General features: G+C 36.9%; 1 protein-coding gene across 7 annotated transcripts in view; it reads right to left on the reverse strand.

The window, feature by feature from the left end:
* Positions 1 to 24,647, reverse strand: part of LOC127644021 (GRB2-associated-binding protein 1-like) — a 120,203-nt gene that overhangs the window by 29,894 nt on the left and 65,662 nt on the right. For all 7 annotated transcript variants that reach the window (XM_052127015.1, XM_052127017.1, XM_052127016.1 and 4 more), the window contains 2 exons: positions 10,895 to 11,192; positions 1,187 to 1,409 (listed from right to left, as the gene is read on the reverse strand). In XM_052127015.1, the coding sequence (XP_051982975.1) occupies positions 1,187 to 1,409; positions 10,895 to 11,192 (521 nt within the window). The remainder of the gene's footprint in view (positions 1 to 1,186; positions 1,410 to 10,894; positions 11,193 to 24,647) is intronic.

The following is a 24,647-nucleotide window of genomic DNA, read 5'->3' on the forward strand; positions in this document are numbered from 1 at the left end:
ACTACGTTCATCTCTAGGAGTCAGACTGCGTCTCCTTCCTGAGCATTTATGGCTGTGTGGTCCCATGGTGTTTATAGTTGCGTGCTATTGTTTGTACAGATGAATGTGGTGCCTTCAGGCATTTGGAAATTGCTCCCAAGGATGGAGCAGATGATTATTGTGTGACTTGTGGAGGTCCACAATACATTTTCTGAGGTCTTGGCTGATTTCTTTTGATTTTCCCATGATGTCAAGCAAAGAGGCACAGAGTTTGAAAGTAGGCAATAAAATTCATCCACAGGTACACCTCTAATTGACTCCAATTAGCCTATCAGAAGCTAATTATCTAATTGCCTAAAAGCTTGACATAATTTTCTGGAATTTTCCAAGCTGCTTAGAGGCACAGTTAACTTCGTATATGAAAACTTCTGACCCACTGGACTTATGATATAGTCAATTAAAAGTGAAACAATCTGTCTGTAAACAATTGTTGGAAACTTGTGTCATGCACAAAGTAAATGTCTTAAAAGACTATAGTTGCCAAAACTATAGTTTGCTAATATGAAATCTGGGGAGTGGTTAGAAAAATTTGTTTTAATGACGTCAACCTAAGTGTATGTAAAATTCTGACTTCAACTGTAAATGCAAAGTACTTAATCTCATTTGATTTTTATCTTTCTTTCTTTGGAAACTGAAAGGTAAGATGATTAATAACAACAAAAAGTACAAAAAAGTTGCTTCACATACCACTAATCAAGTTAAAAACAAGACTTAAAACAGTAATAGGCCTTCAGTATATTTTAATTAGAATTTGAAGAGCCATGTTCGAAGCCAAGTAAAATAGGAAAAACATGCTCACCTTTGATGGTGTGACTCTGTTTAATTCTATATTAATCCATCAAGTTGTAACATTGCTTGCCAACTGCAAGCAACCTACAGCTACAGCTACATCGTCAAAACCAAATGCAATTTGTGGGGCATGACGCTTAAAAAGTAAATCCTATTACAATCAACAATGTTGTCTACACTGGTAGTGCTTGTCCACAAAACAGTTTTTTAATTACTACCGAATGACACATTTCTGCTGTTGCACAGTACACAATCATACAGCCCAGCCATACTACTTCATTACCAACTTTAGTGTTAATAGTGTTTAAACTTGTATTTATACCACTGTCAGTCATTCCTCTCATTCTCAGTGTCTTACCTGTTTGGCTCAGGTTTCTTGCTCTCACAGTTGACCAACCAAAGGTAGTCCTGAGGCTCATCCAGACTGGAGGAGTCTAGGTGTTTGACACTCACAGGATGGTAGGGTGGGGGCAAGTTGACTAGTGCAGAAGCTCCCAAAACTCCTCCCAACCCTGCATTTGGGGCCACATCCACCACTAGACCCCCTGCCACATTTACTTGGTGTGAGACCTTCGCTGAGTCTGAAGGGAGAACATAAGAAAGTGGGGAGCGAGAGAAGGCAAAAGATTTACATTAGACTACACACTTTGAGATCACAGGCTTTGAGCTTAAACTCAGTGTGCCATTGCTTTAATCAAAAGCTTTTACTTTTACTGAAACAATTCCATTTCATCAGACAGCGACAATATACTTCTTTTCCAGTCATTTCCATCTTTGAAAAGAAAACAATATGTAATAAATTAAATGCACTTTACAAAGGCTGATATACTTCACTAATATGTGGATATATTGAATACCATCTGGGCTTGTTTTGTACATTCAAATACTGTTAAGAAGTCTTTTCTCCATCATTTTATCACTGACACAGAAGCGCTGTGGTGTTGTGAAGTGTGCGTTTTATTACTCTGTTTACTCTGGACGGACACATTATAAAGGTTCCGCCATTCAAACCAGTGTTTTTGCTGGTTTATGCAGTATTAATGATAAATCCATTAATCGCAATGAAGAAAAAATCAGCCATTAAACCTTTTAGATTTATCGCACACGTTAACATGTTAATTCTGACAGCTTTAACCCTCTGGGGTCGACGGACGTGCCGGCGCGTCCTGCTGGATATTTTCGTCATTACAGCAGAAACAATTTAAAATACTCCGTCATTTTTGGGTATACAGATAAGTGTAAGACATCATTCGAGACTATAAAGGATCTACTTTTATTTGTGTACACACACAATAACAACAAAATCTTGTGCTTTTGTAAAATAAAGAAAATAAAAAGGGGGAGCTTTCAGCAGTCTCTGTGTTCACGAGCATATTTCAGAAACACGTCAACTCCACGAATACTTATCACACAACATGAAACATATGTCTAAAGAAAGCTTAAAATGTCTACTTTTAAATAAAACAATTCAAATTTAAAACAAATATTCTCCTGCAATGCAATCTGTTTGAAAAAAAGCAATGTACAGTTTTTACCGTTCCATCTCACATTATCTGTAATGTGATCCCACCCACCAGCAGAGCGCGCCATTCATACGCTAATGTACGGAGACTATCAATGCAAATGTACACGCCCCTGACAGTGTTCAGAGGTTTGATGTAAACACAACACAACTCAAATTTTCTGCGTGTTTGTAACGATGCACATTCGAGGAATCTCCTGGATATTAAGGAAGAGTTAACATTTTCCTCAGAAGAAGCGCGGGACTCCGATGAACATTTGTATTTTGAAGAGAGACTTGATCCAGCCGGGAAACAATTTTGGACGAGTAAGTCAATTAGTTTTCATTAGCTGACATGCTATTAATTAGCGGACTGTTTACAGACTTGCCAGACAGGATTCAGGGTATTGACATTTGAAATATGTCCTAATAAGCAAGTTTTATTTACATTTAAATGCTGTTTAGGCTAAAGCAGGTATTTCAATTGTATGCTGTATAATATAAATATGGTATGTAATATGATATGATGTAAAAATAACATGAATGTTTAGATTATATTTGATCTATAATATAAAATTCAGCTTTGATCACAAGTTGCCTTTTACAATATATTTAAATAGAAAACGGTTCTTATAAATTGTAAAACGAGTTCAGAATATCAATGTTGTTTCAGTATTTTGGATCAAATAAATGCAGTGAGCAGAAGAGACTTCTTTTAAATGGTAGTGTAGGTCTAAAATTAAGTAAAGTCTTTATGTAAAGAAAATGTATAGTCAGATTTCTTCTTTTAACTTAAAACTTGATTTTGATCATTAAGTCTCCTCACATTCATTCTCTATCCCTCATTGATAGGCCCAGGGGAGGGTCTTTTATCTCTCAGGTGTAAATTACCTCTATATTCATGATAGTTCACGCCTCCTCGCATATTACCTTTCAACACTACAATTGTCTTACAAAAGTTAAATTACTATATTGTTTGTATGAATGAGTGATCAGGGTGGTTCTCAAAAGTCTTGTGGACAAATGTTTAGTATCTGTTTTATGGCCTTATTTCAGTGACTTAAAATTTTAGTTTTTTCAAAAACATGCATAAACATTATTTTCTCAAAAATACAAACCTGTACACACATGTTGCTCACATATTATTGTAGCCAAGTTTGTGCTGATAACAGTGTTATCAGACTTTAGCCATTAATATGTTTTTAAGCAACTGAAAAAAGCACAAATGTCAAGGCATGTCAAAACTTCTCCAGGGCCCAAAATACCCTAAGACCCCAGAGGGTTAATGTTAATGGTTTGAGTATTTGGTATAATATGGTTCACACATATTAAAAGTGCCTAAAAGTGATTGTTTTCTTTAGAAAAAGGATAAATCAATAATTCAGTGGTAATTGACATTGTAAACTTTTATTAAAACAATCCTTGCAAGAATAAATATAAATGCATTTGTTAAGTCTCAAAGCAGTCCTGGTTGCAATGCCCGCTGAGTGCTGTTCTCACTTCATTCTCAAAAGTTTGAACAAAACATCTAAATGTTTGATTAGCAAACTGTTCACAGGTTCACACATTTGTGTCATCATTGAAATACAGCAAAGTGCTCCAAAACCCTTTTGTTTTTGTTTCCACTCACATTCTAATGTAAAGCTATCTCTATCATGTGTTGTCGAAGTGAGTTGTTGCACTTTTTCAAAAATACTATTCTACTTTCTTTTTAAATATTTAGCAATCAGCAAACAAATACTGAGTGCACCCTTTAATATAAAATATCAAGGCAAATAATTGTAATCTTGGGCCAAAGTTTTTAAAGGTACTGATGAAGTTGAAGGCAGCCCTCCTACACACGCCATATACAAGTGCAGAACTGCGTAAAGAGGAACCCTGAACACAAGATCCTAATGAAAGTGGCACTAATCCAGTTCTTGCCAAGTCTCCATTTTTATGTGCCATCTAGAATGTCTTGTAAAGTGTTTTGTCTATAGTCTTTTAAAAGACCTTTTGTTTATCTCTGGCTTTTTATTTTATTTCCATCTCTCTTTGAACAGCCTACTCTCAAGGTCAGCAGAGTGCAGCTCATAGGGTGGTTGCACATATTTTAGTCTCTCTTCAAACTCTGCTTTCATTTTTTCTCTAAAACACACACAAACACATCACTTGTGCACACACACATTAAAACCCACACACACCCACTCACTCACTGGGTGCATTTTACTTTCTAAGTGCAGGCAGCTCAAGGCTGTCAGGGCCACTTTGTCTCTCCACAATTGTTTTCTTTAAATTTTCCTCCTCTTAGTCTTTCTCCCCCTCCCTGTATTGAGGATGAGAACTGCTGTTATCAAAAATAAATATAAAAATATTTTTTGTAGGGCCTGGGTAGCTCAGTAAAAGATGAGTGACTCCAGCCAGGTGTCCTAAGCAACCAAATTGGCCCGGTTGCTAGAGAGGGTAGAATCACATGGGATAAACTCCTCGTGGTCGCTATAATGTGGTTCTCGCTCTCGGTGGGGTGCGTGCTAAGTTGTGCGTGGATGCCGCAGAGAAAAGCATGAGCCCTGACATGCGCTATGTCTCCACGATAATGAGCACAACAAGCCATGTGATAAAGATGCACGGATTGACTGTCTTAGACACCGAGGCAACAGATTCGTCCTCCGCCACCCGGATTGAGGGGAGTTCATATGGCACCACGAGGACTTGGAGCGCATTGGGAATTGGGTATTCAAAATTGGGGAGAAAATAAAAAAGAAATAATTAAATGGTTTTGCAAATAAATGTACAAAATTAAAAAAGTGTACATATAAATACATAAATAAATGTTACAATCATAACATACATACATAAGCATGTATACTTTTATTTCCTTATGTATAATTGTATTAATTTACACTGGTGGCCAAAAGTTTAGAGTAATGAACAGTTTCTGAAGGAAATTGGTACTTTAATTCACCAAAGTGGCATTCAACTGATCACAAAGTATAGTCAGGGCATTACTGATTTAAAAAACAACAACATAACTATTTGAATAAAGTCATTTTTTGATCAAATCTAGACATGCCCCATTTCCAGCAGCCATCAATCCAACAGCTTATCTTTGAGTAATCATGCTAAACTGCTAATTTGGTACAAGAAAATCACTTGCCCTTATATCAAACACAGTTCAAAGATATTTGGTTTGTTAAACGAAGCTTAGCATTGTCTTTGTTTTTGAGTAACCACAGTACACAATAGACTGACATGTCTTAAGGTCAATATTAGGTCAAAAATGGCACAAAAAGAAACCGCTTTCTCTAGAAACTCATCAGTAAATCATTGTTTTGAGGAATGAAGGCTATACAGTCCTTGAAAGATTTCATAAAAAAGTGTAAACTACAGTCTTCAAAGACAAAGGACAACTGGCTCTAACAAGGACAGAAAGAGATGTGGAAGGCCAGATGTACAACTAAACAAGAGGATAAGTACATAAGAGTCCCTAGTTTGAGAAATAGATGCCTCGCATGTCCTCAGCTGACATCTTCATTGAATTCTACCTGCTTAACACCAGTTTCATGTACAACTGTAAAGAGAAGGCTCAGGGCTGTAGGCCTTATAGGAAGATTTGCAAAGAAAAATCAACTTTTGAAACAGAAAATAAAATAAGAAAAGTTTAGAGTGTGCAAAGAAGCACAGACATTGGACAACAGATAATTGAAAAAGAGTGTTATGGATTTTAACCCCATTGAGTTTTGTGGGATCAGCTAGACTGTGAGGTATGCGAGGAGTGCCCGACAATGATACAGGAAGCGTGAGGTGAAATGTCACCTGAGTATCTGGATAAACTGAGAGATTTGACAATTGAAGTAATTTAAATTGTAATTTTTCCACTTTATTAATGTCCTGACTATACATTGTGATCAGTTTCCATAAGAGCAAAATCTGTACCTTATTCCAAACTTTTGTCCGCCAGTGTATTTCCACATTTATTTATTCCCTCAATTATTTATTTCTACATCGATTTATTTTTTACATATATTTAGTTCTACATTTATTTATTTATTCATTCATGTATATGAATTGCTGCTTGAGGATTCGTCCAAGCACTGGAAAATCCCCCCTGCATATTTGTATTCTCACTGCCCTCATTAGTGTTGGTGGGTAATAATGGCAGGCTACTATGTGTTAAAACAGTCCAAATTAACTCTTCAATGCTGTATTGTCCTTTATTGATCAGACACATTTTCAATACAGCAAAAACAATTGCCTGATAACATTACATTTTCAACTTCTTGAACTAGTCATGCAGCCTAATACTTTAGATTATTATATACATTTCTTAATATCTATGACAATATTAAAATTTGCCATCATAACTGCATTTTTGTTTTATTGAAAAATGCTGTAATTATAGCATGTCACCCTACTTGTAAATGCCTGAAATTACAGTATGATGTTGCACGATTACTGAACTGCAAAGCACAGTTTAATCAAATGATGGTGCTCCCTTTCTCCATTGCGATCGGTTTGATTGACATGGATGTGTGCAGGCACATGCTCAGTTAAATTTATTGAAGTGTGGCAGGGAGGAGGGTGGGGCTGGGTCGTGATGCAGCACACTTGGGCCCTAATCAGGCTAATCAAGCCCTCAAGAGGGATAAAGGTGACCGGAGGCAGCAGTTCCAGAGAGAGAGAGAGATTACGGGCAGCAGCCTGGCATGTGTTTGTCTTTTAATCATTAAATTATTATTTATGTTGTCAAGCCAGTTCTCATCTCCACCTTTCCCTTTTACTTCGTTAAACTGGTGCCACAACCCAGGAAGGAGGATGGATGTGCCATAGTAGAATCCTCGCTTCTACCATCCACCCCGCCTGAGAGTGGAGGAACGGCAGCTGACCACGAGGGGAGGAGGGGCTCCTAGCCGACCACCTGGAGTAGTCAGGGCCACTGTCAGGGGTGGAGGAGACCCCTACAAGCCGCTAAAGCGTGGCGGGGTCGAGAGGGCCGCCGACCGCAAACAGGGAAGGGCTCCTGGCCGACCGCCTGGAGCAGGAGAACCGCTGCCAGGGGAGGGGGAGGCCCCTTCTGTCCACCGAAAATTCATCGGCGCGTTCCATCCGCCGGAGGACTGTCTACGATCCGCCCGGGGAGACGTGGCTGTTGTCCACTAGAGGGTGGAGGAGTAACCGAGGACCAGGCTACGGCGTATCGAAGAACAAGCGAGTATGTTTTTTTCCTCTCTCTCTCCTGACGTGACGCTGCACACCCGGCCCCTAATCTGGCTAATCAAGCCCTCGAGAGGGATAAAGGCGACCGGATGTGGCAGTTCCAGAGACAGAGTGTAACGGGCAGCTGCCCAGCATGTGTTCGTGTTTGTCTTTTTGTTTGTTAAATAAATGATTATTTTTGTTGTTAAGTCGATTCTCACCGCCTCCTTTCCCTTTCACTTTGTTACATGGAGACTCGCATGTAGTAAAGACAGTTTTGTGATTTTTAATTCATTACATATATAGGGTACAATATAAAACATAGAAAATAGCAGTAAAATGTAAGTTACGCACTAAAGAGAAACAACTCTCTAGCACATCAACAGCACAAGCACTCTCAATGCAACTGACGCAGTGCCCAGTCAACATTAAACTGTATGCTTATTATGATCTTCTTTAAAGTGTTTATAAAGTGCTCTCGTGTGCTGGACATCTTTTTTTCCACCTCAACTCTGGTTGATCAAACCAGTTTCATCATGCAAATACATTTTTCACTCCTGTAAAGTGATGTCACTGATGAGCTTGTATATGCTCGCCACACATATCCAACTAATCAATAAAGAAATCCATTGTCAATGATTTTAATTATCGATTCATTGTTACAGCTCTGTTTGCATGCACTTTAAAAGCTTGATTTAAGTCAGACTAAAGCAAAAAAAATAATTATACAAATCTAAATGTCATGTAAATTATTTCTGACTGAAATTGTACTGGTCCTGTTTTTGCAAAATTGAAATAACAGACTGTAAAGGGATCAATGGAAAGGAGGCGGCGAGAACCGGCTTGACGATATAAATAATATTTTAATGAGAAACTTAAGACACAAACACACATGACAGACATGTCCGTTAATGATCTCTCTCTCCCGCACAATCCTCTGCAGTCGACCTTTATCCCTCTCGAAGGCTTGATTAGCCTAATACGGGACCGGGTGTGTAGGATCACGACCCGGCCCCGCCCTCCGCCCTGCCACTCAGACTTACATAATGCAATTGTAGCTCAGCTTTGCCAGCATGTATACATGCAAATTAGACCTTGCGAATGCTAGAAATGTTCATGTTTGGAAGGATCAGCAGTCTGTAAGCCATTCATGATGTGCCTCCAATTAGTATTCTTTTTTCTGTATTCTGCTCATTGACTTATCTTATCTGTCTGCCATAGTAACACCCATATTACCCAAACCCATCTTTGCAGTAGCATCAAATTTATTTTAATAACAAGTATTAAAAACCCTTTTTCATGATCTTACATGGACAATTTTTTTTATAAATTCCATCATAAAATACAATAAAAGAGGGTAAGAGGTGCAAACTATGGCCAAGGTTAGCATGCTAGCATTAGCACCATAAATGCAGAATATAAACATTACAAATTACACAATATCTACAGCATATATCTTAATTTCTATTATCATGGAGTGGCTATAACAACTTATTTAACATCTCATGTAGATCCCATTCACAGAATGAAGAAGAAAGCATGATATAAATGACAGGTCCAGTGATAGATGCAAGCATACAGACACCAAACCTATAAAAATACCATCAATCACTAGGAAAATATGGACAAACCATTTATTTTCTTAATTGTCTATTTATTCACAACATCTCTCCTTAGTCTAAATGTTCATAAATTAAAGCCACTTCTGCCTTCGGATTTCACCATACGCATCAAATAATGTACATCTGATCTCCATTAAAATCAAAGTCTCGCTGTATAATACTTCTACGCGCTACTATGACACAAAAGGTCAAAGGTCACTTGGAGAGAGAGATGAAAACTGTAGCCGAGATCCTGAGATGCCTTAATATACAGTCAATCTTGTGGGAAAGTTTGGGCTTTGGCCCTTCGTTCTTGTATCAGTATTAAGCCGGCAGGGCCAGTGAGTGCAAGAATCTATGCCATGTATTTGCCAGACACTTGACACCTCCCCTAACATATGCAGGCCTACATGTTAAACGTCTCAAAAAACATGAATTATTGAATTATACAATTGATAGTTCCAATCCTGGATGTTGATTGGCCAATATTGCATTCCAGCAGTACTAAAAAACACAATATAACAACAGCTGTGATGCAAAACAAAACGTCCTCCATGTCACAGTGCAGCACACATATTGGAAATATCTTCTTTTTTTTTTCTTTCTTGGATATAAACGTTCGGTTATGTCAAGAACTGTGTCTAGTGGAAAAATGGCATTTGCTGAAGTTGCTTAATAAAATATAGTTTGAATTAAATTGTGAGTCCTTAATAATTCTACTATGTATTAACCACTTTATAAAAGCAATAAGCAATAAAACAGATTTGCTTGAATATATAGCAATATAACATAAAACTATAAGCTAATGTTAACGTCCAAGGCTTTGTTCACACTGAAGGAAAAATACTATTTTTCAAGTCATCATATTCATTTGTATAGTGTTTTTCACAACACACATCATTTCAAAGCAGCTTTACAGAAAATCATGCATTAACAGAAAATGAAAGTTGTAATAAAGTCTTAAGTCATCATTGTGTAGTTTGATTGATATGATTGTATATTGTGTATAAAAATTATTAAATAATAATTGTATTTAGAACCCCTCAAAATGCTCAAGCGTCCCTTATTTGCGTGACATTCAAAACTTTATCGCGTTGTGGTTTCTCGCAACCGGTATGGGTTACTGGACCTCTTTGAGTAAGTTAAGCCAATGTCTGTAATATTATGAGGTTTGCGTGCCCAGTAACATATAAACGACATATGGGTGTGTTCAATTCAGAAGTGATGATCTCTATGCCCTGTCTCCTAAAGACTTTACATTCCACTGTGAGAGTTTTGTAGGTCTGAAATGTGTAATAAAACAGGCTGAACTCATTTTTGAAATAATTTGTATTAAAAATTCTGTTTGTAATGATCCTACTGCATGGCCATCATTAATGTATTAAATTTGAAGTGCTCTGTGAAGGCAATAATTATGCCGTTTTGAAGAGCAGTATCTTTTCTCGTCGCAAAACATGACAAAAAAAATTAAAAAATACATGAAATCCGAACTGACCATTCAGACTGAGACGCATTAAGAAAAATAAGATTTTAATCAGATTCCAAACCACCTAAGAAAGTGGTTTGGATGAGGCATGTTAAAATCTGATTTAATGTGTTTTTGTCCCGTTCAGACTACAAAAACCTAAACAGATTAGAGTGACAGCGTCCAATTTTTTTTTTTTTATTATTTCTGCCTGTGTGAACATAGCCCAAGAATCACTTTTGAAATGTATATCAGTATGCACTGGTGTGTGTGTGTGTGTGTGTGTGTGTGTGTGTGTGTGTGTGTGTGTATGACATAAATTACCTTCCGTATCGGTGGGGTTGAAGCCACAGATGTCACAGATGCAGCGTACCCACTTGTTCATCTCCTCTTCAGTGTCAGCCACCAGGTAAAATATCCGGTCGATAGTCTTGATGTCAAAGATGAAGCTGTGCTCCAGGTCCTTCTTGTTGAATGTGAGACCGGCGTCAACCTGCTCGCACAGGTTCAGATCAATCACGCGGATGGGCTTCTTGGCATGGTCATTCTTGTAGTATTCCAGCACATCTGGATCTCCTGTGAGCCTCCCACTGCGCAGGACAAACCATCGCTTCTTCCATGCCTAAAAGGAGAAGAGGGGAATCATTTAATTAATTTAGCATGCACTGCAAAATCCCTTTCCGAAAAGTCAGTAAACTCTGTAACTCTCTTAATAAAGCCCCCAGGCAAGTATTTTCTATGTAGGTTATCGGCATGTAATAAAACATATAAAAAAAATTACAAAAAATTATATATATATATATATATATTATTTGACTGCTGAGTAAACAGCATTAACAGTAGAGGTTGACCGATTAATCGGCCGGCCGATTAATCGGCCGATTTTTTGCATTTTTTAACATAATCGGCATCGGCCAATATCCACGCATATCAAGCCGATTATTAGGCAGGCGCATCTATGGGCAGCCTAGTGTTGTTGTGGAACACGTGTTCGATGCACGCTGCCCCTAGAGTCATTTTCCAGCAGAGTGAGCAGACCTCATCCAGTGTCTAAGGAAGGAGCTAAGTTCCTTGGAGAAAACAGTAAGGGTTAAATTTGTATAACTTCTTTAGATTTAATTAAAAACTTTTTATATGTTAGGCCTACTGCCAATTTCAAGAAAAAAACGTGACAAACGCGACGTTCGGCTACTTTGGATATTGATAGCGTAGTTGAAGTTGCATTATCACAGCAGAAGGGTTGCTATCATGTCACAATAAGGAAGCAAGAATTTTGCAATTACAGACAGTGAATCTGAGACTTTTATTTGTTCTGTTTGTGTGTCTTATATTTGAGAGGGTTGTCACTCAATGCAGAGAAATAAGTAATAAAAAAGATACCAACGCACTATAGGCTATTGAAGGACTGGCTTTGGTAAGCTCGGACGTTATCGGTTCTGCTGTATAGATAGATTAATAAGCATTAATCTATCTATGATAAAATATGCAGTGTTATTTTACAATTGATTACTTTATTAGATTTCTTTTTAGACCACACATGGACAGTAATGTTAGACCTTCCTGAAATAAAATTATATATATATATATATATATATATATATATATATATATATATATATATATATATATATATATATATATATATAACAAAGAACGTTAAGAATACCGTTGAAGTATCGGATCGATAAGCAGTATCGGTAAGAGTAGTAATACCATTAAAACCTTAACGATACCCATCCCTAGTTATGCCTGTGCTTCTCTTGGACGCTCTGAATATTGGATTATGTGTCTGGATTGCCCCTTATTTAAAGCTGCATTTGGATCTCAACCTTCGTGTCTCGGAGCAGTTTGTAACACCTGCTTTGTTTATTTAATATATTTGTTATACATTAGTTATACAATATGTTTTTACATTATACATTTTTAATTTTAAGTGTACAAGTGCAGATTGGTCAATTGTTCAATAAATGTATTTGTTGAGAAATGTTGTCTATCTTAAGTAATTATTTATTATCTTTCAAATAAAAGGTTCAAATAAGAGGTTAAAAACAAGCACATATCGGCCAAAATAAATCGGCAGCATTAATCGGCCATCGGCCGACCCGGATTTCAAAAGATCGGCATCGGCCTGAAAAAACCAATATCGGTCGACCTCTAATTAACAGTAACACCTGTAGAGTACAGAAACATCTCCTTTTTATTTTGTGTATACTGAATTATTCAATCAATATTATCAAATTCCTTTTTACAACAACTATGGTTTTACCAACAGGGAAATTTAGTTAACAGTGACATTGAACAGAAAGCTTACATATAATCAGTTTTGACAGAGCTGCTGATAAAAAGTTAAATGATCAACATCGATTGATGAGATGAAAAGAAAATTGGAGATCGGTATCGGATGTTAAAATCCTGACTGGAGCATCCCTAATATTCAAGTTGACTGTGTTTCAAAAACTAATGATGAGGATGATTAGTGGGCTGAGATCCTGTCACAAAATGGACAATAACAGGTACATGGCGGATGGTAACTTTTGGATATGAAGAAGACATTGTTTCACTGTTTACCTATTTATTTGTTTGTGGCAAAAAGGCTACAGGGGTTTCACACTTGAACCCTCTTAAAAAGGACCAAACTTAATAATCGCAGTTCAAATCGCAATATTTTTCAAAATAATCGGAATATGACTTTTTATCCAAATGGTGCAGCCCTAGTTAATTTAATTACTTACTGTAAATATATATTTTTGGTGGGGCATCAGAAAATGGTTTGAGTTCCAGGGCTGACAAAGAATGTTATAAGTAACATTGCTAACACAGTTCTACATTACAGAGAAATACTAAACCGTAATAATGAGCCTTTAAAATATAAATTTTACAAGCGCACACACAAAGGGAGCCGCAGCGACACCCGCAAAAGCGGTAATGATCACGAATGTGTCGGAAAAACCAGCAAAGACACTGTCTGAACATTTTGTTAATTTATAGAGAGAAATGCACATTAGGGTTGTGCCGACAAACGATGATCTCTGGAATCGACGATGGTCCGAGTGATCACCAAGAGCTGAGGCCTTTGACGATGTCAAGATGATATTTGGCTCATTTTCCCATGTATGCAATTATTATTATTTTATTTTTAAGGCAATTATTATTATTATTATCAAATTAATATTACAAATAATTTGCCTGTAGACACACAGACACATGCTTGAAGAAACGCACTTTATTAAATTATTAAGAACAGATGACAGAAAAGCCGTATATGCACATGTATGTTTGTAGAGAGGCATGCAGTCTCGTGGAACACGCACATGTAAAGGGTTCTCACACTTTCTTTGTCTTTTTATTTGCAAGAACAGTATCATTTATGAGCAGTGTTGGGAGGGTTACTTTTGAAATGTATTCCACTTCAGATTACAGAATACATGTTGTAAAATGTAATTTGTAAAGTATTCCGTTAGATTACTCAAGGTCAGTAATGTATTCTAAATACTTTGGATTACTTCTTCCGCTCTGGCAGATTTTTTTCACTTGATTTGACTATAAAAAGTACAGTAAGACAAAATACACATGTTAAAAATACATTCTCTGAAAAACCTAAATATCTTATGCAGTGTAAACAACACTGTATCTAAACCAATTAATCAAATTTATCTTGTTTTAAGGATTTTCAGATATTTTTACAGGAAATCATCACAAAAATCATTATCAAGAATACGATTTTTGCCCTAATATCAAAGGTCTTACTATAAAAAAAGAAATTATGATCCAAAGTGAATTTTCTTGATTAAAAAAATATGATCGTGCCTGGTAACGTGCATGCTCCTGCTAAAACGTACTTCTCTGTCTGCTTGTATGAATATAACTCATAAGAAAGTGTTTCAACGCTGTTCATAAGCATTTTGGATCGCATCATTTATATGTATAAATGTTTTCCATCTGAAAGGACTAAATATTAAATGAAAGGAATGACAATAAAATTAAAGTAATCTCTTAAGTTATCAAAATACTTTTTGAATGTAACAGTATTCTAATTACTTATGATTAAAACTGTAGTGGAATACAGTTACTTATATTTTGTATTTTAAATACGTAATCCCATTACATGTATTCCGTTACTTCCCAACCCTGTCTATGAGTGCTGCATATGACCTCAGGAGGTTCAGTTTGCTTTATATCCACAGAGCAGTTCACTGTGACCACAACTCTGCAGCATATACATCTGTGATTAAAACATAAAATAATACAAAAACACATTCACCTCGAACCATGATATGGTTTATATTTCAGTGAATATCATCATTATAATAATTATTTTTATGTCTTCATTTGTGTAAGTAATTTTCGGCCTGCATGTTTAGACGGATACTTGCCTGACAGTAAAAGGAAAGGTGGTTACTTTATATATATACTATATATACACATTTATCACTTGATTATTTTAATTGCTTTTTTTGTTTCGTTTTAGAGTAAAATTTGATGTGTTATTTCACACATTTTAATTGCACTTAATTTTTTCCAGATTCATTTTAAAGTTTAGTTCAAATAAAGTTAAAAGTTTGAAATCAAGGTGATTCGCTTTACTGTGTAGGCGTAACCCTAAACCTGCATTACGAAAATGATCCCGTAGTACTACCTAGCATCTAACCAGCGGTAATCTTTTTCAGCGGTTCGTCGGATTTCTGTGGAATTATTTTTTTCTGCGACCAACCAGCCAATCAAAACTTGGTTGGCCAAGACTCTTCTCATCGACTAACGTTTGGTCGACAATTAGGGGGCAGCCCTACTACCTAATATTGTGTAGGTCCTCCTCGTGGTGCCAAAACAGCACCAACCCACATCTCAAAATACCATTCTATTCTTCTCACCACAATTTTACAGAGCGGTTATCTGATTTAACGTAGACTTTGTCAGTTCGAACCAGTCTAGCCATTCTCTGTTGACCTCTCTCATAAACAAGGTGTTTCCATCCACAGAACTGCTGCTCACTGGATGATTTTGTTTTTGGCACCATTCAGAGTAAATTCTAGATTCTGTTGTGCTTGAAAATCCCAGGAAATCAGCAATTACAGAAATACTTAAACCAGCCGATCTGGCACCCATTTTTCATGAAGATGTTTTTGTTGGGAAACAATGTCACCTTACAATAATTGTTTTTAAATTTCAGTGTTTTCAAATAATATATCAATCAGAATAAATTAGTCAACAAAGCTCATCACCGCATTGTACAACACATGTCTATTTGAAGGGGATTAGACTAAGCTTCCAACTTGCTCACAGCCTAGCTAAAATGAATTCTCGACAGATATAAATAAATACATTTATATTATCTGTAAAATAAATAAATCACTGTTAAGTATAAGAGAATTGCATCAAATGAGCACCAAGTAACTATATGGAGAGCATTGTGAGATGTTTCAATCCTAGAAAGGTCATTGCAGCCATTTTTGGCATTTGATCCTGTTGATCCATGCAGTGGACACTGTGGGTTCGGACCGTCTCACTCTGACAAAACTCCTTTTGGAGATACTGCTTAATCCCTCGGCAGACAGACATCCCACAAAAGCCTACAAAGCATTCATGCTAAAAGAAATAACTGACAATTACATTGTGAATCAGCATGTTTTTCCCATAGAAAATGGAGGGGGTAAAATGCAAATGCAACTTTTGTTCAAAATGTCACACTGTGACAAAATGATGAGGGCAGCAGAGTTCAGCTACATGAACTCAACATCAAAAGGGTGGCTGTGAAACATTGGGGTCACCAAATAGAAGAGGAAATGATGATGTGAAAACAAAAGTTACCACAAGAATGAGAAGCAATATTTAAGAGGTAGAGAAAAAGAGAAGTGTGAACAGGCATCACTGCAAACCTAGAAAAAAACTGAATCAAACCAATAATTGTTAAAATAGTAATGGTCAGTCTTTGGATGGATGGATGGATGGATGGATGGATGGATGGATGGAATTGGCCACCCAGCTCTCAATGAATTGGTATCGAAATAGGCCACTAAAAAACTCATAACGGTCGACTATTAGAAACAGTACAAGACATTAACAGCAGACAAAGTTACAAATACATTCCCACTAGTGGAAAATATTGCTCATCTATGCCCTTAAATTTCAACAGAACATTTGCAATAAACAAGATAAAGAAAAAAACCCTGAGGAAAAGATCACAGGCTCCTATCATTAAACTGCCAGACTGCTAGGAATGCTAAAACTGTGTTGTTTATTTTTTACCATCAGGTTTAAAGGGGATGAACAATGCTGTACTTTACCCCGTCTCAGCTGTTTTTCAATCAACAGGGTTCTCTTTGTTAGAGAGCCAAGCTCTGGCCTCTAGATATCACCCCACTGCACTGCAACACAAGAGGCAAGAGCCCTGCCTTGCCAAGCCAAGCCAAACCAAACACACTCTCTCTCTCTCTCTCTCCCTCTCGCGCTCTCTCTCTAACACACACACACAAACTCAACAACTGATCAGCATGACATACTTAATTATGTGACGTGACCTAAATTTCCCAATGATGTACAATCGGTGCATCATGGCACCAATGAGTTAGGAACTCTCTATCAATAGATTCAGGTCAAAAGCTACATGCTGCTGAAAAACTTAAACTAAACAGAAATACCTTAAAAATGACTCCAAAACTAAATAAAATGTATTTAAATTAAAACAAATTAATATTACTTTCACTAATGATGTAAATTGCAAGTTTCACCACAATACGATCATATCTCGATTCTCTCAGCCAGCAATCCGATGTTTGCCTCAATGTCTGATGAGATGCAATTTCGATTCAGGGGCATGTGTTCAATATTACGATATTAAGTGCTATATTTTACACAATCACTTACATTTATTATTTCACAAGGGCAACCAAAACATAATTTGAATATTTTAATGAGCTCTCTGAAAAGTGCAAATCAAGTATCCAGATTGGGACATCCCCAACAAAATAAGGTACTTCAGTTGTTGAAAAAAATCATACAGAAAAATAAATAATAAAAAAATAGTCACATACATGTGATCATAAATCATTTGATGACAGCACATTGCCTTGTTGAATGTCATCTCTGCAACAATCAAGTAAGTATTTCAATCCAAAATACTTACATCCCCCGACAGAGTATGTGCGATCAGTGTTTTTTTTCTTCTCTTAGCTACAACTTCCAAAGCTGAATTGAAAAATTCTGTTAAGGTTTTGTGATAAAGTTTAGTAAGGGTGTTTATGTGTAGATGTGAAAAGTCTTGTAATTGATGTTGGGGCAGGGCAGGTGATTTCTCTTTCCCTCGTCAGCATTGTTCAGAATATTGCATCGGTTTAGCCATTTTAATTGGTTGAATTGCTTTATAGCACTTTAAAATAGAAACTTTTCATGTAAAATTAAAATATGTTGCATGCACAACGATATCGAGGGAAGCCCAATAGTGCTCTGCACTATCCTGTAACCGGAGCTCACAGCCCTGTTGTTGGGCGAGCACGGACAGAGCACAGAGCAACTCCAGGCTTCAATCACTCCATCCTCATCCGTGTGGCAATATGAGAAGAATATTTAGAGTTTATAAAGCAAGATGAATTTTATAAGATTGCTGCATCACCTGATGGAAATGCGTACAGGCTCTGGCAAGAGAATTAAAAAATAAAGGTGCATCTTAAAATATACATTGATGTTTACGCGATGAATCAATGACATCATAACGTTGGTGATTCGATCGATCCAGATTGACGGATCATTACACCCCTATATTTAAAGGTGCAGTATGTAAGATTCAGAAACCCTTGATATTGATGACACCTGTGGCCGTTCAGTGAACTGCAGCCAGCTACCTGTTGCTCGTGCACACACTTCATAGGGACACGAGCGAGCATCGACCAAAACAATGATGTAACGTACAAAGAGACAACGTGATCCACTGGCATCATGCAGACAGATGAGGTAGCATAATTAAAATTACACAGTTATGTTTATTTTACTACAAACTTTGAAACTGTATATTATATTTTACTCTCCAGTGCTGGAACATGGGTCTGACTATGCGAGACTGTAGTTTGAAGTAAACACTTTTCTTTGCATGATACATTGACTGCATTTTTGAGATAGTCTATGTCGGCATTAGCTAGCTAGCCAGCTTATTAGCTAAATTTGGTGGATGATGACAGTAGCTGTTTATAAAATAGACAGTACATTATAATTCACAATTCAGTATTGATGTGATTCCATCACAACTGTCATTTTAATATATCGATGCGCTATTGTTTTATAATAATAGAATGTATATATTTTCTGTATAACCAAGTTATGTTACAGTAATGAATGGGTTTTTTTGCATTATCTTGAACATTGTCTAGCATCCATTTCATGTGTTATTGTAGTTTAGCTAAAATGACACAGATCAATACTTGTGGCACTATATTTCACATGTTTTGCAGTTATGTAACCTGTCCAATAAGAAGTGTTTTGCAGTTATGTAACCTGTCCAATAAGAAGAACGACAATTCAGGGTCGGTTTTGATCCCCAAATCCGAACGAAGTTCCGTCCAGGGATCAAATGCGCTGCCGATGTTCAATCTAGTTTTCGCTTGACCACAATCACGTTCCTGCTTAGCCTGATGGGTTTCAGGAGATAAATGTTTTTTTTGGAGTTTGGATAGGAGTCGGTGTTGTGCTGGGAGCCAGACTTTGCTGGATTCCATTTCTAAGATAACATTAACTAGTGTTGCAGTTTGTTGTCGCTGTTGAATAGCGAAAGAGAAGCTATAACTGTCTGAGGCAAGGCTCTTGGGAGCAACCTAGGATGTCCGGAGGGGACATTTTTTAAGTTGCGTTACAAGCCGTTCACACATTGGCAAAAAAAGGCTGAATATTACATGAAAATTGTTACATATTGAACCCTTAACAACATTAAATTATTTAAATCAACTTTGGCAGCCTTACAATATTAAAACTAAAATAAAATAAAAGTGTGACAGAGGGACTCTAACATTTACATGACAGTAAATTCAAGATACATATTTTATTAATTTGTGTGTTTCCTAAGAATTTAACCTATGCTCTTGCTGTTGCTAGTGCCATGCTCTAACATTTGGGCTACAGGAACACAGAGAAATCTTAAGGCTCTATCTGTCGCTTCAAAACAAAGCACTCGCATCTCAAATTACACAGACAGTGTGTGCATGTGTATGTTTACTTGCAGAATAAAGCCCTAGATAAACCGTTACATAGATCCTCTTACATGGGTAAACTGACAGACAGTGGGAAAGATCTTCCAAAGAAATGTTTTTAGAGAATCGTCTATTCAGAACAATGGAAGAGGAATTCTAATGCAAAAGGAATGATAATGAGTATAAAGTATAATTCAACAAAACATTAGGGGGGGAAGACCGAAAACATTGTTACAACCGATATTGGTCAATCTTGAATGGTAAAACATTGGTACTTTGATATACCAACTGAAATTCAAGAACCATGACATTTAAATCGTACGTACGATTACTTTCAAGAACACCATGGTAATAAAAAACCGGTTCAAACTATTCACAAAAAAAAATCATAAATTTACCATGTCCACAAAACAGGGTAATATCAGGTTGAAAATAAAGTGTTTAAAAGTACTACAACAAGAAAATCATAGAACTGCAGCTTCATTTGAATAGTTCAAATGTGTTTCATTTTGAAGAGCCATTTCTTCATTTTGGAAGCACCACTCTCCCATTTGTGCACAAACACTTTCTATCTCTCGCTCACACACAAACACCACTGGTATCTAGCACACACACTCGCCTTTGCAAGATGTCTCAATTTCAGAGAAAACACGCCCACATGTCACCAATCCTGCTATGTCAACCCTACCTTAAGTTGAGGATCCCGAATGCAGTGCAGGCACAGAGCCACTTGTTGTGAGTGACTTCTCCATTGTGTTTGATGACAGAAAGCCAGCAGAAGATCAAAAAGTCAAACACCTTTGAGATAAGACTAATCTGAAAATAGGTCTGAGAAGGAAAACAAACTGGAGATGGTCCGTCTACCAAAAATCAATGGGACAGACCAAACATCCAAACGACCTCGGTCCAGTTGAAACACATTTAAAACAGACTTGAATACACCAAGTATAGCCTAAAAGTTTAAGTCCACCTTTCACAGAATAACACAGCAGGCTACTGCGATTCAAGGGCAGGCCACTTAGTCCACTTCTCGAATGTGAAGTCCATCAGCTCCAGGAGAAATATGTAAAATGGACGTGTTTGAGTATTAAGAGGGAGAGGGAGTGGGGACAGTGTAGGACGAAATTGAAGAGGCCCTTCCAAGTGTGGCAGCAGCTGTTTGCCACACACACACACACACACACACACACACACACACACACACACACACACACACACACACACACACAAGTGATGCATACAGAAGCATAGGGCCACACTGTCACTGTCTTGGCTTAACAGAGATGCCATTGAGGCTCAAACTATAGGGGAATACCATCTGAACTGAATCACTAACTGGTTAGTCTCTCTGCGGATAATTGACACAATCAGGCTCAACAAGGAAAAAGCAATTGGAAATAAACAATATTTCTAAATAATGTCAAGCAATGCGAGACAATCTGTCAATGCATCAGCACTTATTTCCCTCTCATGCCTTATACAACAAGTGCATAACATATTTTAAATAATGTGCACAATCAAAATGGGCTTTCTGGGACATCTGGACATGCATAGTCTTAAATGTTTCTGTCCTGTCTGATAAGGGCTCAAAAACTACAAGACAGAATGAGGTCCCCACTCCACACATCCCTTCTAACCACTCTCAACATCAGATTTTTTTTTACTTGAATTGTCTGAGACTCAGTACATTTAGTCATGGAAGTACTTGTTTCACACCATTAAGAGTCCTGCATAAGGCATTTTTCGGGTAGGAACTTGGTTTAAGGCTGTTAGGTTAACTTACAACAACTTAAAGCAGCAGTGTGTAATTTCCTCTAAATGTTAAAATACTTTCCATTTCAAGTCAGTCACTTCTAGGCTGTGTAAGTACCTGATAGGGCCGAAACGATTAGTCAACGTTATCGACAACAATAAAAAATTGTCGACAAAAATGTTCATTGTCAAATAGTTGTTTGGTATCATTTAACGTAATATGAGATCACATTAAACTGTAATGATGACGCGTGAGAGCAGCACTGCAGTTTGTGCCTGATTGAGGAGAGGAAGAATTACACAGATCACAGTCCAGGTGCACTCTAAACTTTCCAAACAGCTTCAGGTGAAATAGATCACAAAGTTTGAGGGAATTATAAAAAAAATCCAAATAAGTAAATACAGAAGCACTCTCTTTATGGAATAAGTGGAGTCGGATCTCTTTAAAGGAAACACTCCGGTGTTACATCTTAAATGCAGTTTTAATGCGTTATAGCTTTAATAAAGTTCAAATAATATGGAAGCAGGTCATGTAAATAACTACAAACTTCAAAACTGCCATTTCTCTGTGCGGTCAGCGCCTCTTCTATGAGTTGCGCGAATGTCCCGATCTGAGGGGGAGAGACTGAAACTGCACCCGGCTGAGACACTCTCTGACGTGGGGACGCTCATCCCTCGAGCATGCACTTGCTAAAGCTAGATTATAATGCAATGGCTCACGACTTATTGAATCATAATATATGTCACAGTGCATTTCTTATCGTGAAGACAACTGGCAATAGGCAGCTTTGTTCACTTCAATCCATCTTTAACTCACAAAAAACAAATGCTCTCTTATTAAGAGAGACGAGAGGCAAGTCTTCGCCCCATTATTCACTGAAGCAAAATACATTTATGATTTGTTTTGGCTTGTTTTCCGATTAAAATATCTAATTTAAAACAACGTACATTTACTTTAGGAACTATACTGTGAATAAAAAATTGTTATCTGGGAATGTTGAATATAAAATATCTAAAACAAATCCTTTAAAATAAGATGCATTCACCTGAGAAGCAGCATATAACACATTTAGAATTGCTTTTAGAGAATAGATCTTGAACATAAGTATATTTTGTCTTTACCGCACTCACAGAATTATAAAATAATAAAAAAATACACTTATGTACAAAATACACTTATATTTAAGACACATTCTCTTAAAGTAATTCTAAATATCTTGTATGTAAAATTAATCTTGTTTTAAGGATTTTAAAAATCTTGATAAAAATATGTTTCTTTTACAGTGAATTTCTTTACTGAATTAAACGTAATAAAAAGTATTTTTCCCCTTTTAAGTCATTTAGAGGTATTTTTAAAAGATGATTTTGTCCTCTTTATTGTTAGTAAGCATGTTTAATACAACCTTTAAGTTGAGGCACAAGCTGAATAATCGGTTAAGTGCTAATGATTAATCGTTGCAATAAGCGCCGAATAATCATTCTAATAATCCATTTTCAAAATAATCGTTAGTTGCAGCTCTAGTACCTGCTGATATGGGAAACTTCTCCCAAGTGTGATGATCGCTGAAGCCCTTTTGAATCACAGCAATCTATTGACAGATGGCAATTGACACTCCGCATCTGAAGCAGGCGTCATCACGGGCATATAAACCGAAGCACAACAGAATTTCTCTTTTCAGGGTTTAGAATTTCTCTCTAGCACTCTGAACATCGGAATCTTTGTTGAAACGGCACACCTTTAAGGTTCTATTATGCAATTTTCGGTTGTCAAAAACAACAGCAGCATAATAGTGCCCTCAACTGACAACTGTTATAAACAACCTGGCCAAAAAATGGCATTAATCCTTAATTCGCTGCATTACAAAACTATGAGAATGCGCAAAATAATCGACTGGCAGAAAGCATAAGAGAAAGCATTTTTTGTTTGCGGCCTTAAAAGTCTAGTGCTCTCAGAGACAGATGAGATTTCTAACGACTTTCCATGAAAAAAAAAAAAAAAGAAATCTTACAGCACCTTTAATAATGAGCAAATTATTTCTACCTCCCTGGCTGCTCTGACGAACAGCATATCTTTTTAACACTTAACACTGTATTTTATTTTGTGCATTGTGTTGTATTGTGTGTTTCTTTCAGTGAAAAGAAACTAAAAGAGTCTTTACCTCAACAGTGTCTTTATAAAGATGATGTTTTGCAAATGTTTCCACAAGCACATGAAAAAACTAGTGATATATCCCTCTGTCTGAAGGGCACGAGTGCCGATTTATATAAGCAGCACTTGTTGAGACTGATAACGTTCATTGTGAACACATGAAATTCAGATAAATTTACTCTCGACTCGCTTTTGTTCTGATAGCCAAAGTCGTTCCCATCTCCACCTGCTTTAATGCTTCTGCTGCTTACGATGAACTGCCAGGAGGCGGCACACAAGGTCAGGATATAGAGCAAGGAGAGATTGAGGACAATTTCTTGCTGGCTTGGGCCTTGCATCTCTCCAGCACTCTGCTATCATTCTCATTTATCACTTTCAGGCACGCAGTGCTTGTTGAGATTGATTGTGATAACTGCGAGCACATGACACCCAAAGCGCTTCGCTTTCTGCTTTCTTTCTGGGAAAGCTGATGCCGATCCAGTGATGACGGGATAGACCACGGTTAATTTGTTGCCGGCTTGAGCCTACACATCTCTTCTTCTCCACCTCAAGCGACTTTGCCAGTTCAGAGCACCCATGATTTGTGTCTCGCTCCAGCACACTGCTATCGTTCATGTTTGAAGGTGATGTTGTCAGGGATATTTTATTGTTGGGCTTTTTTTATACAGTAAGTGAGACATGGAAATGAGATGCTTATGGCAATGGGCTGGGCATTATGGCTTAAAAAATTATATCTTTACATTTTTCAGCCTATTGATGATTTGATATTATATATCTCGACGATGCAAATGCACTGAAATGCTTCAAAAGAGATTTTATTTTTTAAATGAGAAGAATAATTTTCTCGTTCAAACAATCATTGCTGCCTAGTAAATTCAATATTTTACAGGCATTAATTAAAAATCTATTTAAAAATAATGATGCATGATTCCCCACAGTTTTTTACTAAATGAACACAAGGGCTAATCATTGTCATCATTATGCACATTTATATTTATATTCCATA

This window comes from Xyrauchen texanus, chromosome 5 (genome assembly GCF_025860055.1).
Source record: "Xyrauchen texanus isolate HMW12.3.18 chromosome 5, RBS_HiC_50CHRs, whole genome shotgun sequence".
In the NCBI taxonomy this organism is placed as follows: Eukaryota; Metazoa; Chordata; class Actinopteri; order Cypriniformes; family Catostomidae; genus Xyrauchen; species Xyrauchen texanus.